General features: G+C 39.1%; 1 protein-coding gene across 5 annotated transcripts in view; it reads left to right on the forward strand.

Annotated features, from left to right (window-relative positions):
* The window catches only part of WDR7 (WD repeat domain 7), a 352,599-nt gene that overhangs the window by 55,889 nt on the left and 278,773 nt on the right, over nt 1-17,937 (forward strand). For all 5 annotated transcript variants that reach the window (XM_019986705.2, XM_070779108.1, XM_070779109.1 and 2 more), the window contains exon 13: nt 11,708-11,903. In XM_019986705.2, coding sequence (XP_019842264.2) covers nt 11,708-11,903 — 196 coding nt within the window. The remainder of the gene's footprint in view (nt 1-11,707; nt 11,904-17,937) is intronic.

Consider the following 17,937-nt stretch of genomic DNA (forward strand, 5'->3'; position numbering starts at 1 on the left):
GCCTCTGAAACCTATAAATATAGAATTGAAATTAAACTATTTTTATGTTTTAAAGGGATGAAGTAAAAAATTACCAAGTAAATTCATTGGAAAAAAATGTGTGATGAGGAAATACACAAGAACAGTGGAAGGTGGTCACTGAGCTGTTGTATGGAAAGCTTTTGTTGACACAAAGTGTTAAAAGTGCCAAAAACTTCATTAATGTTAAGATAATATGTGAGTGATGGTAATGATCATGTAAGGGGAACTATTCAGAGTAAATTAAAACACAGCTATTAAAATGAGAAGAAAATATAGAAAAGGGGAAACTCATGTAATAGAAAAATTATAGCTGTCTCCACATTTCCTATTTGAATACCTAAACACTGGCAATGGCCTCAGAAAGTAGATACAACTACATTTAAAAAAGCAGAATTTGTGGTATATACTGATATAACACTAATAATAGTAAAGATAACATTAAGTACTATCATCTTTTGTATGCATGATGTGTTAGTCTCTATGCTGATTTCTTTGTGTATATTTCATTTAATTCATAGTGATTCTATGAGGTGTGGTTTTTGCTGTTAACTGCATTGTATGGAGAAGTGAGTCTCAGAGAGGTTCAGTAACTTGCTCATGGTCACACAGCAAGTGGCAGAGCTGGAATTTGATCCTAAGTAGTCCAACCTGGGCTTCCCTTGTGGCTCAGCTGGTAAAGAATCTGCCTGCAATGCGGGAGACCTGGGTTTGATCCTTGGGTTGGGAAGATTCCCTGGAAAAGGGAAAGGCTACCCACTCCAACATTCTGGCCTGGAGAATTCCATGGACCATATAGTCCATGGGGTCGCAAAGAGCCAGACACGACTGAGTGACTTTCACGTTCTTTCAGTCCAACCTGAGGGCCTGAACTTGACCTTCATATATTCCACCCCCTACTAGATGTAATTATGTATTGAAAATAGTTGCATTTCTCCAACTTTGACTATATTTTCAACTACTGATTTACATAAGCATGATTTTGATGCATGCTTAATTTTAAATGACTGATTTATTGAGTATCTTTCACTTTGTAGACCAAAACAGCCATTCTTTTCAATTCCCATGTTTCAGATTTTTCTTCAGAGAACTGTGCATGGCTCAGTTCTTTGGTAATTTATGTTTTAGTTTTTCATCTTTGATTACTTAGGTTTGGAGTTTTAGCCCCCTTTTACTTTTAGCCCCCTTTTACCTTCTTTTCCTTGTCACGCATTACTTGTTTTTAGGAATATGATGTAAGCTCTAACTGCAATTTTATGAATTTCACATATACACAGTTAAAAGTTTTGAAAACAGGTAACTAAGAAGGTAAAGGTGTCCTGTTATCCTTCTACATAAAAGAGAACCAACCACAGTTAACATTCTGATATCTTTTCCTCTAGCCTTTTAGTCTTGTTTTTGGCCACTCCGGATCCTAGTTCCCTGACCCAGGGATCCAGCCCACTCCCCCTGCAGCGGAAGCATGGAGTCCTAACTGCTAGCCAGCCAGGGACGTCCTTCTGGCCATTTAAAATCCGTTTACTGTGCGCTTGTGATTATATTGTAGATATAGTTATCTGTGCGCGTTGCATCTTCATTTACTATTTTAACAAATACCTTCTCAAGTTACACTCATTCGTGGAAGTAATTTTTAATGATTATATACCATTACGTTATATGAGCATACAGCGTTTACTTAGCAGTTCTCTTGCTTTGGATATGTAGGTTGTACCCAATTTGAACTATTGTAAATAATATTGAATATCTTTGTAAAACTTGTTTTCATTTATGATTATTTCCTTAGATTAATTCCATGAATATTTTTTGGATTAGAACCTCAGAATTTTTGTCTAATACAGTATTAACATTTTTAAGAATACTGAGGTTGATTACCAAGTTGTTTTCTGCCCTCAGTGCCCATTTCATGGCTCCTTGCCTACACAAGATGTTTTTATTTACTTCCATGCCTCAGTTTCTATATCTGTAAGATGGAAATAATAATAGGATCTACTTCAAAGGGTTGTGAGACCATGATGAGTTACCGCCAAGCATTTAGAGTAGTAATACCTAGCACAAAATAAGACCCCAATAAATCTTGGTTGTTCAGTATTATAATTTCTACAGTCTTTGGCTAAATTGATAGGTGTAAAGAGTATTTTATTGTTGAAATTTGCATTTCTTTGATTACTAGAGATAATGAAATTTTTCTATAAGGATTTTAGTGAATTTTTGTTTCTTTTTGAGACGTAGTTTGTCCTTTGCTCATTTGTTTCTCTTGGGGATATTAGTGCTTATATATTAAACACTAATTAGTGCTTAGTTAATTAGTGATTAACTTAATTGAAGTATTAAGCTTATGTGCTTTTTGTTATTGTTGTTGAAATTTTCTTCTGACTTATTACTTACTTTTGATTTTTTTTTTTTAACCTGGGGATAATTTCCATTCCTAGGTAATCTATTTTATCCTTATTTCTATTTCGCTTCTTTCATATTTTTAAATCCTAGAATCTTACCCGTTTAGAAATTTGATGATATTTTATTAAAAAGCAATAGCTGGATTAAAACAAACATCAAATACTTGAATCTCTCTGAAGTTTATTTATGTCTGTAGGGTGAGGAAAGGGTAAAAATCATCTGTCCTTCCCTAAAATAACACGTTATCTCAATGTCATTTATTAAATATATTTTTCTCTGATAGGGGATATCTTTGTAATCATCCATTAAATTCTTCATATTTATTTGCTGTTTTATTAATCAGGAAGCAGTTGAAGAGAGATGGAATCTGACTAGTCCTCTATTTCTTTGTTGTTATTTTTTGTATGCAGTGAATGAACAAAGATATTAAAACTCATCCCTAAAAGTCTTATTTTCATGTAGAACATAAGTATCTATTAGATCGTTGGTCAGTGCTTTAGTTGGACCACGTGGTCTTATTTTCTGAAATACCTATGAAAGAAACAGCTTCCTACCCCCTCCCCCCATGTTTTAAGAAGGATGAGCTATGGATTTCTGAAAAAAAAATTTAGTTTCGTGAAAGTGTGGAAATGTGCTTAACATTGGTAGGCTCTTTTTTTCCCCTTCAGGTAGAATATTTAAAAGTGATAAGTTTCTTATCACTCTATGCACAGTGATCTTAACTGTGCATTTATGTTCCAGAGAAAGAGTTCTGGGAAGTCAAGAAATAATGATTAACAGAATAGTGGGATTGATTTATGAGTGAAAGAAGCTGGTCATTTATAGCTTTTTGAATGATGGGCATATTTAAAAGGAGAGACAGTAGTTAGTGTTCGTATATTTAGAGAATATTCAGACAAAATTTGTTTTGGGCAGCTAAGAGATTGCTCCTGGAATGATAAGAAGAAAAGAACAGTTTAGAAAACAAATTAGCAAAAGCAGAAAGAAATTTATATATATATAATTTACATTGGGAATTGTTGGAAAGCAGAATAATCTCCCCAGAGAGCTGGTGGGTGGAATAAACTAGCTGTCTCTAGTTTCTGTAATTCATGGCAGATGCTTAGGAACGGGTTACATAAGAGGTTTCTGGGAATGGTTTAAAATGAAGTCTTGTAAAATGCGTGAGGTCAGGCTGGATGACCTAGGTGGTACTTTCTGACTCTCAGATCCTGTGATGGCTTGTGGCGTTCTGCTGCTCAGCACTAATGTACCGTGGGGGTTATTTACTGGCAAATTCAGGTAGTGCTTATTGGTTGAGGATCAGAATTATTTGAAAAATAATAATTGACCTTGGAATATATTTGTTTCAGTTCAGTATCGTCCTCCTTTTCCTTGCTCCAGTTATCTTAATTTTTTTCATTAAATCAAAGTAAGTGTTTTTACCTATTGCTTTTCATTAGCCCCTGCTTTTAATTAACTTTTGATGTTGTTGGTGCCTTTTCCTTCTCGGAAAGAACTAATACAGTGGTTGGAACATGATTTTGAATAATATTTACCTGTAATGTACTGACCAAGTTGATCAGATGCTCAGTCCATGCTGTACAAGTTCTGTTCCATAACAAAAAAAAAATTTTTTTTTTAATGGTGTGTGTTACACCCTATAAGTCAGTTGATAGTGGCAGGTGCTAAAGTGGAATCTGTGAGACAGTTGGCTGGGGCAAGGGAATGAAATATTAAACCTCTTCTTCTTTTTTTAACCTTAACAAATTGAGCTTATGAACATTTACTGGGTGAAAGGACACCGATGCCCACCTTGGTTCACATGTTAGGCGGCGCGTGTCGGGTGGGCTCTGCGTGGGCCTGCTGCCTCCGGGGGGCCTCAGTGCTCCCCCTTGGTTCACACGTTAGACAGCACGTGTCGCGTGGGCTCTGCGTGGGCCTGCTGCCTCTGGGGGGCCTCAGTGCTCCCCCTTGGTTCACACGTTAGACGGCGCGTGTCGCGTGGGCTCTGCGTGGGCCTGCTGCCTCCGGGGGGCCTCAGTGCTCCCCCTTGGTTCACACGTTAGACGGCACGTGTCGCGTGGGCTCTGCGTGGGCCTGCTGCCTCCGGGGGGCCTCAGTGCTTTCATCGGTGTGCTCCCGGTGACAGTGCGTTTGTCTAGGAGAGCTGGCGGGTCGTGCTGTACAGGTCTTAACCCCGCCGTCACAAAATGAGCAGGGCAAATAATGCTGGCAGATATTTCCAGTGAAAATGAAATGCCCTTTTATTAGCCCCATTATCAGGTTCAAACAATGTTCACTTGATCAATCTGGCAAGAGGACAGCCATACCATTCTTGATTACAGGTGGCGCTAGTGGTAAGGAATCTCCCTTCCAAGGCAGGAGACGCAAGAGACTTGGGTTTGATGCCTGGGTCAAAAAGATACACTGGAGTAGGAAGTGGCAACGTGCTCCAGTATTCTTGCCTGGGAAATTCCATAGTTGGAGAAGCCTGGCGGACTGCAGTCCATGGGACCGCAAAGAGTCAGACACAACTGAGCCACTCAGCATATAAAATATGTATTTACCTTCAATATCATTAACAGTGAAACCTTCCTAAAGATAAATATTATGCTTTGAGGTATTGGCTACTGCTAACACAAAGTTCTTGCAAGACGTTTAAGAAAATATCTCATCTTAAATTTGTTTATTTAAACTGAATCATCCTTTTAAAATATATATTCTTGAGCATGTTTTACAATATACGTGATGTATTGGCACAAGTACCTATTCAATTTATAAATATACACATAGTGAGGATACATTACAGAGTTCTAATGAATGGCTGTTTGATCAAACAAGTTTGGAACATAAATGTTTTTAAAATAATTTAAAGATAAGAGGTTCATATTTTTTAGTTCTTTGTATTTTTACTTTACATGCACAATTTAAATGTCTTTTCCTTGTTAAAATATCCGTGGGGTTAAGTCCGGTTTAGGTGACTTTTCCAGATTGAAATGGAAGAAAGTAAAGTAAAGTAGAATGTAATTAATCAAATTATAGAATGAGTCATTATAGGTGAAGTAAATGTTCAGTAACTGAGATCTCTAGAATTTAATACCTTAAAAATTGTTCTAAAATTCAACTTATTTGTGAGGAAGCTAGGCCTAAATCAGAGTGAAGAAACTATGAAATATTCTTTAAGAAGTGCTTCTTCAATAATTTTGAGAATAGATAAGAAACCAAGTTAATTGTGTTTTAGCAAATCTTTTAAATGCTTTCATTTAGCAAGTAGTTGAGAATTATTTATCATTACTCTGTTCATTGTTTGAATTAAAATTAATACCAAAGTGGTACTTGAATGGCCTTTTTTCCTTTTACATTTAAATAGGCTAGACCTTTGCTTTCTTTAGACCATTAATTTGTTTTTACACAGCCTGCGAAGGTAACCATCAACTCAGAATTAATTAGTGGGATCAAAATTAATGAGATTTTAACTGTATCTGGGTCATTTCTACTCTAGGTGAGTTTTCTTCATACAAATTGGACCAACATTTTCTTGAAAGAAGAAAAATTAAATTTATTTAAATCCATGTTTTAAAAGCAAAAAACCTCTTTTGTTGTGAGTTAAGTACCTCTAATAACTGTGCTTTCTTGGGCCTAGTAATGCTAATTTTTGTTGTTGCTGTTTTCAGTCTTGATTATTTTGGCTATTTCAAGGCTGTTGCTCATTACAGTAAAACTAGACCTAACTCTTCAGATGCTTATTTTCGTTTGCATGGATGGTATAGCAGGGAGAGATAAGAAAGCCTTCCTCAGGGATCAATGCAAGGAAATAGAGGAAAACAACAGAATGGGTAAGACTAGAGATCTCTTCAAGAAAATTAGAGATACCAAGGGAACATTTCATGCAAAGATGGGCTCGATAAAGGACAGAAATGGTATGGACCTAACAGAAGCAGAAGATATTAAGAGGTGGCAAGAATACATAGAAGAACTGTACAAAAAAGAGCTTCATGACCAAGATAATCACGATGGTGTGATCACTGGCCTAGAGCCAGACATTCTAGAATGTGAAGTCAAGTGGGCCTTAGAAAGCATCACCACGAACAAAGCTAGTGGAGGTGATGGAATTCCAGTTGAGCTCTTTCGAATCCTGGAAGATGATGTTGTGGAAGTGCTGCACTCAATATGCCAGCAAATTTGGAAAACTCAGCAGGACTGGAAAAGGTCAGTTTTCATTCCAATTCCAAAGAAAGGCAACGCCAAAGAATGCTCAAACTACCACACAATTGCACTCATCTCACATGCTAGTAAAGTAATGCTCAAAATTCTCCAAGCCAGGCTTCAGCAATACTTGAACCGTGAACTTCCAGATGTTCAAGCTGGTTTTAGAAAAGGCAGAGGAACCAGAGATCAAATTGCCAACATCTGCTGGGTCATGGAAAAGGCAAGACAGTTCCAGAAAGACATCTATTTCTGCTTTATTGACTATGCCAAAGCCTTTGACTGTGTGGATCACAGTAAACTGTGGAAAATTCTGAAAGAGATGGGAATACCAGACCACCTGACCTGCCTCTTGAGAAACCTATATGCAGATCAGGAAGCAACAGTTAGAACTGGACATGGAACAACGGACTGGTTCCAAATAGGAAAAGGAGTACGTCAAGGCTGTATATTGTCACCCTGCTTATTTAACTTCTATGCAGAGTACATCATGAGAAATGTGGGCTGGAAGAAGCACAAGCTGGAATCAAGATTGCCAGGAGAAATATCAATAACCTCAGATATGTAGATGACACCACCCTTATGGCAGAAAGCAAAGAGGAACTAAAAAGCCTCTTAATGAAAGTGAAAGTGGAGAGTGAAAAAGTTGGCTTACAGCTCAACATTCAGAAAACGAAGATCATGGCATCTGGTCCCGTCATTTCATGGGAAATAGATGGGGAAACAGTGGAAACAGTGTCAGACTTTATTTTTTTGGGCTCCAAAATCACTGCAGATGGTGATTGCAGCCATGAAATTAAAAGACGCTTACTCCTTGGAAGGAAAGCTATGACCAACCTAGATAGCATATTCAAAAGCAGAGACATTACCCTGCCAACAAAGGTCTGTCTAGTCAAGGCTATGGTTTTTCCAGTGGTCATGTATGGATGTGAGAGTTGGACTGTGAAGAAAGCTGAGCGCCGAAGAATTGATGCTTTTGAACTGTGGTGTTGGAGAAGACTCTTGAGAATCCCTTGGACTGCAAGGAGATCCAACCAGCCCATTCTAAAGGAGATCAGTCCTGGGTGTTCTTTGGAAGGACTGATGCTGAAGCTGAAACTCCAATACTTTGGCCACCTCATGCGAAGAGTTGACTCATTGGAAAAGACTCTGATGCTGGGAGGGATTGGGGGCAGGAGGAAAAGGGGAGGACAGAGGATGAGTTGGCTGGATGGCATCACCGACTCGATGGACATGAGTTTGGGTGAACTACAGGAGTTGGTAATGGACAGGGAGGCCTGGCATGCTGCAATTCATGGGGTCGCAAAGAGTCAGACACAACTGAGTGACTGAACTGAACTGATACCGTTTTTATTTGGGGCCAAACACATTTTTGTGGATGGGGCATGTCATTTACCAGTTCTCACCATTATTGCACTGTGTGAGTGAAGAACAGAACTACTCTTTAAAATGTGCTTAATGTAAATACACGTGTCAGAAAAGAACATATCATGTGAGAATGAAAAACTAGAATTTTTGGAGTTCAGTTATTTTTTCCTTCAGAAAATTACACCCCACAATCTACTTTTTAAAGCACACCCTCTACTATGATTTAATTTTTGCTTTGTGTTTTACTAATAAGGGTGCTAACATGATGTAGAGACTTTAAATCTTTTTATGAGGATGGATTGCATTTTCTTGAATTAAAAAAAAATTATCCACCTGTATATAAATGGCAAAGGTGACAGTTCTGACAGTAAAACTTCTCTTGAGGATTTGGTGCCGGAGGTCAGGCTCTCTGTTAGAACAGGGATACTGCAGGTTGTAAACTGCAGTCGCAGATGCTTGGCTGAGAGAGAACGTGTGGATCAGTGCTTCTCAGTTTTGTTATCACTTCAGATGTTGAGATCCACCAATAGAACATAATTTGAAAAACACCAGAGTAAAGAATATCGATAAAAAATTCACCTTTTTAACAGACTTCAGCACCCCCTGCCTAGGGCTCATTTTATCTATGAAAAGGAATGATAGGAAAGTATGTGAACGTTAATGAAATGATTGTCAACTTGGGGACTGGGAAGTTGGGGAGCTAGATGTGTGACATTAATTAAGGATTAGTTCAGTTTAAAGATGGAGGAGGCTTCCCAGGTGGCGCAGCGCTATAGAATCCGCCTGCAATGCAGGAGACGTGGGTTTGATCCCTGGGTCGGAAAGATCCCTTGGAGAAGGAAATGACTACCCACTCCTGTATTCTTGTCTGGAGAATCCCATGGACAGAAGAGCCTGGTGGGCTGCAGTCCATGGGGTTGCAGAGAGTCAGACACGGCTGAGCCACTGAGCACGCACGCACACACAGAGTCGGATACGACTCTGAGCGACTGAGGGCACGTTCTCTCATCAGTGCCTGATTAAAGGGTGTGAGTAGATGGAAAGGAACGCCGTTTAGAAACAGTTCTTTGCAGTGACTCATACACAGAGAAAACGATCACTGTTAGATTTGTTTTCTCTGGTAAGAAAAATAAACAACTACTTTTTCGCAGATCCTTATTGCAACATAGAAAATGTGTGCACGTGCTAAGTCGCTTCAGTCGCATCGGACTGTCTGTGACCCCATGGACTGTAGCCCGCCAGGCTCCTCTGTCCATGGGGATTCTCCAGGCAAGAATACTGGAGTGGGTTGCCATGCCCTCCTCCAGGGGGTCTTCCCAACCCAGGGATGGAACCCAAGTCTCTTACATCTCCTGCATTGGCAGGTGGGTTCTTTACCACTAGCGCCACCTGGGAAGCCTCAAATACAAAATAGGTAATCATTCATGTGGCAGTCATCTTTTTGTAAATTGAATGATGGATGTATTTGATAAAAGTATTAATGATTATTTGTTGAAATGCAAACACTCCATTGTACTAAACTATTATTTTTTATTCCCCTAAACTATTGTCTTCTGTTAGCAGTATGTCTGGTGAAAGTAAAAAATACCTTATGTAGTGTGAAGTAATTGAAAATAAAGACATTACGTTCTGTTTCTGCCATGTTATATTCTAACATTGCCTATATTTAAATGATATTTTTGTAGTTTGCCACTGTAGTTTGACTTACTGTTTAAATACAAGGTAAAGTTTTACATGCCATAGTCAGCTACCTTTTAGTCCTTAATGTCTTTTTTAAAGAAAGAAATGTTTTATGCGTATGAGGAAGCATGAAATAAATAAGCTTAAAAGATGTGAAGAAAATTCTATGTGATGTTTTAATAACAGTTTATAACATGATCTTTCTGAACTTAGTTTTCTTAACTTTGAAAATTAGTAAATAGCTACTATGCTGATTATAGTTTTTATATCATTATAGAACACAAAGCACAAATAGAGCTAACACAGTTACCAAAGGTGGAAACACCTGAATTAAAGAACAAAGTGACGAGCTAAATCTTTCTGTCTTTTTCTAATGTTCTGCTTCATTCAAAAATTGATTTTGGGTTGTTTACAGGAAATACACAGTATTTAGTTAGATAAAAATAAAGCAGAATCACAGTGAAGAGAACATGAGAGAGAAACTAGATAAGCCCACCAAGAGTCCATGTTCGGAAATGTATGCCCACACCCCGTCTGTTATGAGTGGAAAATTTAGGCCTATGTTTCCTAGTAGCCAAAACATCGAAGGAATCAGTTGCAGCAGCCTTCCCCAAAGTGTGTTCCTTAAAAACTGTGTCTTATGAGATTATGATGGTCAAATGAATGTAGATATTTGTAGACCCTCTGTAGATATAATTATACTCCTATTACAGGTTAGAGGTTCTTCGAAGCTCTGTGGATAAAAACAACTGTAACTTGTGTTTCCCATGCATGTCTGGTCACCCCCTGCCCCTGCCTCCTGCTTTTTCTCATCTGATAACATGTCAACATTTCCCAATGAGGGAGATACTGTTCTTTAGCCAAAAAAGTCTGCTCAGGCAAAGCGCAGCAGAATGAGCTTTGAGAAATTTCTCCTCTGGATCCCATAGAAGGGATGAAGTTGAAAGTGAAAGTCTCTCAGTCGTGTCTGACTCTTTGCGACCCCATGGACTATACAGTCCATGGAATTCTCCAGGCCAGAATACTGGAGTGGGTAGCCTTTCCCTTCTCCAGGGGATCTTCCAACCCAGGATTCGAACCCAGGTCTCACCCACATTGCAGGCGGATTCTTTACCAGCTGAGCCACAAGGGAAGCCTGTAGCAGGGATCATATGTCTTAACATATAGCGCCTTAGCTCTCCTCCTCAATAAATAGCCACAGTAATGAGTTTCAGATGGCTATTTTCATATGGGTTCACCTTGATGTGAACCGGAAGCACAATCGAATAATTCACTACAAAGCTTTAAGTTGCTTATACATGGTCTTTCAGACATACAAAGACTAATGTTTAATTTTCTCCATTGTGGATTCAGTTCTCTGTAGCCACTGAAAATCTTTACCGTCTTTGATTGTTTATATCATATTCCATCTTGTTCTAAAAAGGGATGGAAGGGCACAAAGCAGGGATGAGCAGGAAATACAGAGCAGGCTGTTTACTGAGCTTTTGTATGTTAGTTGAGGCCGTGTGTGCCTGCTGAGGTTCTAGGCGGAAGCTGTGAAGCACACCTACAGATAATACAAATGGCGGCTCTTCAGAAATGATTGTGGCAGAGGGAGCATGAGGGTATTGTTTTTGAGCAAAGGAGCAGGGAAGAGCATGGGTCTAAAAGACAGAGTCACAGACAGAAGCGCTGCAGAGCGCAGCTCCAGCTGCTCACAAAGGGAAGTTCAGACAGGGAAAGAGAACACGTCATAACAGGTCAATTTCTCTCCAGCTCTGTCTGTTCATATATAGCAATCATTTTAGTAAGGTCATCTTCAGATTTGAGCAGCAGCTTTTCCTAGGTGTCTTTTCCTTTTTAAAACTCGTTTTAATGTAGTCTTTTTCAAAGTGTTGTGATGATTGAACTGGGCGTTTTAGATGTAATATAAAAGAAGAAAATTTTCGACACATTCTGGTGTTGTGGTTCGTGTTTTTGACAGCGGTGAATGTGTAACTAATTTTGATTTTACTGAGGACCAGATCCATGTTATTCCGAATTTAATCTAGATGTGATTGAGATTTATTTTTCCTTTCAGGCAAGAGTGCAGCACTGCATCTGTTCTGTAGCCAGTGACCACTCAGTCGGACTTCTAAGTTTGCGCGAGAAAAAATGCATTATGCTGGCGTCCCGTCATCTTTTCCCCATTCAAGTTATCAAGTGGAGGCCTTCTGACGATTACCTGGTGGTGGGATGTTCAGACGGCTCCGTGTATGTCTGGCAAATGGATACTGGTAAGAAAAGATGAGACTAGGAAGTTAAATGCGTATATTCGGCATCCTAGAAATGAAAAATCTTTTGTCTGAGGAAAAACCCCTGAAATGTCAAAAGGTTGCTACTTGTGTTTCTCATCACCGCTTTTTCTAAGTGTTCTTATAATTATCAACAAAAAAAATATTTAGATGTCCTCTAAAATATTTGTTGTACTCTCTCAGATACTTGTAGAGTATTTCACTGATCTTTAGAGAAATGTGGTTGATGACAATATTCAACTTAGGACAGATATCAGACACTAGATAGCTAAGTGATTTCTATATAATTCATGAGGCAAATTGTAAGATTAAAGAATCATTTTTGCCTCTAGTTCAGAAACAATGGAAAAAGAATTCTCTTTCATTTGAACAGCAGAAAAATAATACAGGACCTTTAATTGGAGGAGATAATGAAAAGTTTTAAGTTCTCGAGGGAACATGTAAAATTTCAGGGTTCAGATATTTTACGTATGTGGCATAAGATGCTGCAGATAATGTTTAGCTTAAAAATATAGGCCATGACATATAAAGTTTACATACAGAAACTTAGCGTTTTTCCTTGGAAATTTTTAAGTATGTAACTACATGTTTATTAGTTTGGGTTTTTAAAAACACACTTTATTCTACTTTTACTATCCTAAGTCATCTATCAGTGAGTTAAACCTTTCTTTATGTCCCTAAAGAACGTATGTGCCATGTAATATTTCTACTATTTTTTCCTTTTTCTCTCTGAAACTGTTTTTTGTTTTCTTAAATATTCCTGTTTGAAATCGGACTATGTGTATATTTCTGGCTTGGGCGGTGGTATAAGAGGGAGAGCTCACAGGTCTTTTTGGAGCAAGTAGCCATAATCTTCACCTATCCTTCATTTGCAGTCCTGGTTCTCTCTGATAGTGCACAAGCAGTTTTGACAAAAGGAAGTGTTCTTGAAGAGTGTCAGACTTCTTTACTTTGGCATTTAACATTTTTTTTTTTTTTTGGCCTGATTGTAAAACAGGTTCTTAGTTTTTGTCAAATTTTGAGAGCACCAAGTGAAGGTGAAAGTCGCTCAGTCATGTCTGACTCTTTGCTAGAACACTGGAGTGGGAGCCCTTCCCTTCTCCAGGGGGTCTGCCTGACCCAGGGATCGAACCCAGGGCTCCCGCCTTGCAGGTGGATTCTTTACCAGCTGAGCCACAGGGAAGCTCAAGAGAGTACAAAGGCATTAGAAAAGAAAGATGAACTCAAGTTCACCATTGTTCAGTGGGGAATGTGGACATGTTTCTCTCTAGTCTCATTGCTACACTTTAAAAAATGGATTTGCTGTCGTCTTTAAAAAATGGATTTGCTGTCATAGTATGTAATTTTGTATCCTGTTTTGTGTTCCTTTCTGTTGCACCCTATCTGCTGAGCAGCACTGTTTCATGTTCGCTGATTTGCTTCATGCTACAAACCAGATACAGTTGACCCTTGAACAACATGGGGGTTGAGGACCCCACCTTCTTCATAGTTGAAAATCTGTGTATAACTTAAAAGTTGGCCCTCCATTCCCGTGTTTTCTTCATATCTGTGGTTCTCCATTCTTGGATTCAAATGACCAAGGATTATGTAGTACTGTAGTATTCACTACCAAGAAAAGAAATCCATGTGTATGTGGATCTGCAAAGTTCAAACCTGTGCTGTTTAAGGTTAACTATATACAGAGTTTGTCTTGGGCTCTGGGATTCCCTGGTGGCTCAGACAGTGAAGAAGCTGCCTGCAATGCAGGAGACCCAGGTTCGATCGCTGGGTTGGGAAAATTCCCTGGAGTACAGAATAACTATCCATTCCATTATTCTTGCCTGGAGAATCCCATGGACTGAGAAGCCTGGCAAGCTACAGTCCATGGAGTCCCAAAGAGTCAGACATGACTGAGCAACTAACACTTTAACTTTTTTGCTGGAGTCAGACTCGGTGTGAATTTAAGATCAACCATTTGGCAGCACTGTGATCTATGGCAAGTCTCTCAATTTACTCATCTGTAAAATGAAGATACGGAGAAGGCAATGGCACCCCACTCCAGTACTCTTGCCTGGAAAATCCCATGGATGGAGGAGCCTGGTGGGCTTCAGTCCATGGGGTTGCTAAGAGTCGGACACGACTGAGCGACTTCACTTTGACTTTTCACTTTCATGCATTGGAGGAGGAAATGGCAACCCACTCCAGTGTTCTTGCCTGGAGAATCCCAGGGACAGGGGAGCCTGGTGGGCTGCCGTCTATGGGGTCGCACAGAGTCGGACACGACTGAAGTGACTTAGCAGCAAAATGAAGATAATCATAGCTCCCATTTTATGGTGTTCCTGAGAGAATAAAATGACATAATATGTACCTGGTGTGCCGTAGGTACAGGAAGTCACATCCATGTATGTGTGTGTATTTTGTGTGTGTCCTTGCATATGTGTATATTTCCTATTATTGTTATTTAACAAACATGCTTAACTTGTTACTTTGTTGGCCTTGGGGATATGATTTACCTTTATTAAGAAAATTTTTTTTGAGAATTAATATTAAAGACAGTTATAGTGCTGATAATTATAAAACATTATTTTAAAATACTGCATATATAAACAATTGATATATTGTAAATACAAGAGTATGTTAAACTTGTCTAGAACTTTAAACATTAATATGATAAAGAATATAATTTTTCTGAATTTCGTAGATGCTGAAATATATGATACTTGAATACTTCAGATACTTGAAGGATATTTACAAAGAATGTGAAAGTCTTTACAAATGAGACCTTACTGGAAGATGGAATTACTTTTCCAGTAGTTTCCCTAGTAGGAAATGACAAATAGCTCCTGACTGTATGTGTACCGAGGATGTTATTTTTATAACCGGTTTACTATAATTAAGCCCAGTACATAATATTGCAGTTGACCAATTATCTTCTGACCTTCAGGAGGATTTTGATAAACAATCAGTCAATATGGCATTCTTAAATCAAGATAAAGCTAGGGAAGCAGAATAAATTTTGGACTTCAACCATAATAGGGAGTGTACGCTCTTTTTCCATCTTTGCTGTTCAGGTTTTAGCTAGTGATATAAAGGTCCCTGGGGAGCCAGGAAGGCACATCCTGAAGGTATTGACATTATTTATTAATTAAATAAATAAAAAATGAAGCAAAAATAAATCAGATTCGGCCCAGGCTTAATGTATGAAATGTGTTTAAACTCTGAGGAGATACTTTTTGCCTCTACTTCATGTTTTGGGAATGTATTTTTACAGATGAAATCATATTACATGAAAACTACTCAGGCATTTTGTGCAATTTTCTGTTTGCCATTTTGAATTACACTGATGCTTCTAGCTTAACAGCACTTAAAAATGTCTTAACTTTATAATTTCATGGAGCATTTTGGTTATTTTTCTCCTCAAATGGGTAGTTTTTATTTTCAGTGTTCATTTCCTTATGAAATGAAGTTAAAGCTAGTAATACAAAACTTAGAGAGAGAGAGGTCCAAAATTTTTGTTCTTTTATTTATCCTCTTAATCATATGCTGCTGCTAAGTCGCTTCAGTCGTGTCTGACTCTGTGTGACCCCATAGATGGCAGCCCACCAGGCTCCCCCGTCCCTGGGATTCTCCAGGCAAGAACACTGGAGTGGGTTGCCATTTCCTTCTCCAGTACATGAAGGTGAATAGTGAAAGTGAAGTCGCTCAGTGGTGTCTGACTCTTCGCGACCCCATGGACTGTAGCCCAGCAGGCTCCTGTGTCCATGGGATTTTCCAGGCAAGAGTACTGGGGTGGGTTGCCATTGCCTTCTCCGTTAATTATAGGCAATAGTGCTTAATAGGGGGTTTCCCTGATGGCTTAGACAGTAAAGAATCTGCCTGCAATGCGGGAGACCTTGGTTCAATCCCTGGGTTGGAAAGATGCCCCGTAGAAGGGAATGGCTACCCACTAGAAGCCATGGAAATGATTATTCCTTCACAACTCTGAGTAGTTAGAAAGTTAGTGTAACAACCAGCAACAAGATTTGGCCAGCTCAACATCTTGACTCCTACTTACGAACTTATTAAAAAAGGTGGGTCACCGACCTAGATGGTGGCTGCTGCTTCATGGCGCATTCTGTAGGGATCAGGTCCTTATTCTGCACACCTGATGTTCCCAGTAAGCATGTGATGGTGTTCCCACAGGCCTCTGACAAGGTCAGCATCCTTTCTGTTGGGAGATAGTGGCATGCTTCAGGTAGTGACTGTTGCTGCAAGTTGTTCTTCTTATCTGACCATTACCGAGCCTGACACCATTGTTATCCGCACTTTTTATCATGTTTGCTTCATAATGAAAGTGATTCATCATATGCCTATTTTTGGAGGGACGGTTGTCAGTTGTTCTTGTACAGTTGCAAACACCAGCAGTGATTGCCAAATATTAGAAATTAGTGTATGAGGTCTTACCAGTTTACTTCATTCTGTTACCTTTTTTCTTTTTTTTATTCCTGTCCCTTCAAGTTTTCTGAAATATTCCTGTTTTTGCAATAACTTCATGAAATATGTGTTTGAATCATTTTTTTAAAACTTAAGTATCCAATAAAATAGAATATGAACTAATATGGCTACTGGCACAACATATATAAAGCATGGATATCCAAAAACATTTATTTTGATTTATTTAAATTGATGGTTTTGCCTTGTTATTAAAATTACCAAAGAGAATCAGGAGGTGGTACTTCAGTCCTATCTTTTGTTGTTAGTAAAGAGTTTGCTGCTGCTGCTGCTAAGTCGCTTCAGTCGTGTCTGACTCTGTGCGACCCCATAGACGGCAGCCCACCAGGCTCCCCCATCCCTGGGATTCTCCAGGCAAGAACACTGGAGTGGGCTGCCATTTCCTTCTCCAGTGCATGCAAGTAGAAAGTGAAAGTGAAGTTGCTCAGTGGTGTCCGACTCTTAGCGACCCCGTGGACTGCAGCCCACCAGGCTCCTGCGTCCATGGGATTCTCCAGGCAAGAGTACTGGAGTGGGGTGCCACTGCCTTCTCCAAGTATTTTCTTCACATATTTGACCTTTTGCCTCCAGGATATAATACAATAGAGATCTGATTTTATGTTTCTGTTTCACATCATTGACTTTTCTGTATCTTCTGTATTTTTGTTTTTATTCTATTACAAAAATAAGATAAGGACTTCCATGATGGCCCAGTAGTTAAGAATTCAAACTCCCAATGTAGGGGGCATGGGTTTGATCCCTGGTCGAAAAACAGAACTATTATAAGATCCCACATCCTGCATGGCATGGCCGAAAATTAAAACCAAACAAACAAGCAACCACTGTAAGATAGGATAGGCAGAGACACAAAGGATGAAATGGTTAAGGAAAAAAACAGTACTTTTCTAGTCAAGCGAAGTTTCTTATTTCCCTTTTGGATTCACTCTGAAATTTTGAAGGAAGAGGTTATTAGAGTGAAAGTATGACTCTCTGTTCAACCTTCCTCCCTGTGAGTCCTCTGTATAATTAATTACTAAGTCCTTCCCATTAGGTAGCCATCACCTGCCTTTTTTCTTTATAGTGTACTATTTTTATATCAGGCTATATTTTTTAACACCCATGCTATCTTTGGCTTCCCTGATAGTTCAGTTGGTAAAGAATCTGCTTGCAATGTAGGAGACCCCAGTTCGATTCCTGGGTTGGGAAGATGCCCTGAAGAAAGGATATTCTACCCACTTCAGTATTCTTGTGCTTCCCTTGTGGCTCAGCTGGTGAGGAATCCACCTGCAATGAGGGAGACCTGGGTTCAATCCCTTGGGTTGGGAAGATCCCCTGGAGAAGGGAAAGGCTACGCACTCCAGTATTCTGGCCTTGGGAATTCCATGGACTGTATAGTCCATAGGGTCACAAAGAGTTGGACACAACTGAGCAGCTTTCGCTTTCACTTTAATGCTGTCTTGATTGGTTTCTCTGTCTTCTGTTTCTACCTTCTAGTCCGTCCTGTACTTTCCTGGCAGATTAACTATAGGAAATAAAACAATAACAACCACACTTGATTCATGCCACT

Source organism: Bos indicus, chromosome 24 (assembly GCF_029378745.1).
Source record: "Bos indicus isolate NIAB-ARS_2022 breed Sahiwal x Tharparkar chromosome 24, NIAB-ARS_B.indTharparkar_mat_pri_1.0, whole genome shotgun sequence".
In the NCBI taxonomy this organism is placed as follows: domain Eukaryota; kingdom Metazoa; phylum Chordata; class Mammalia; order Artiodactyla; family Bovidae; genus Bos; species Bos indicus.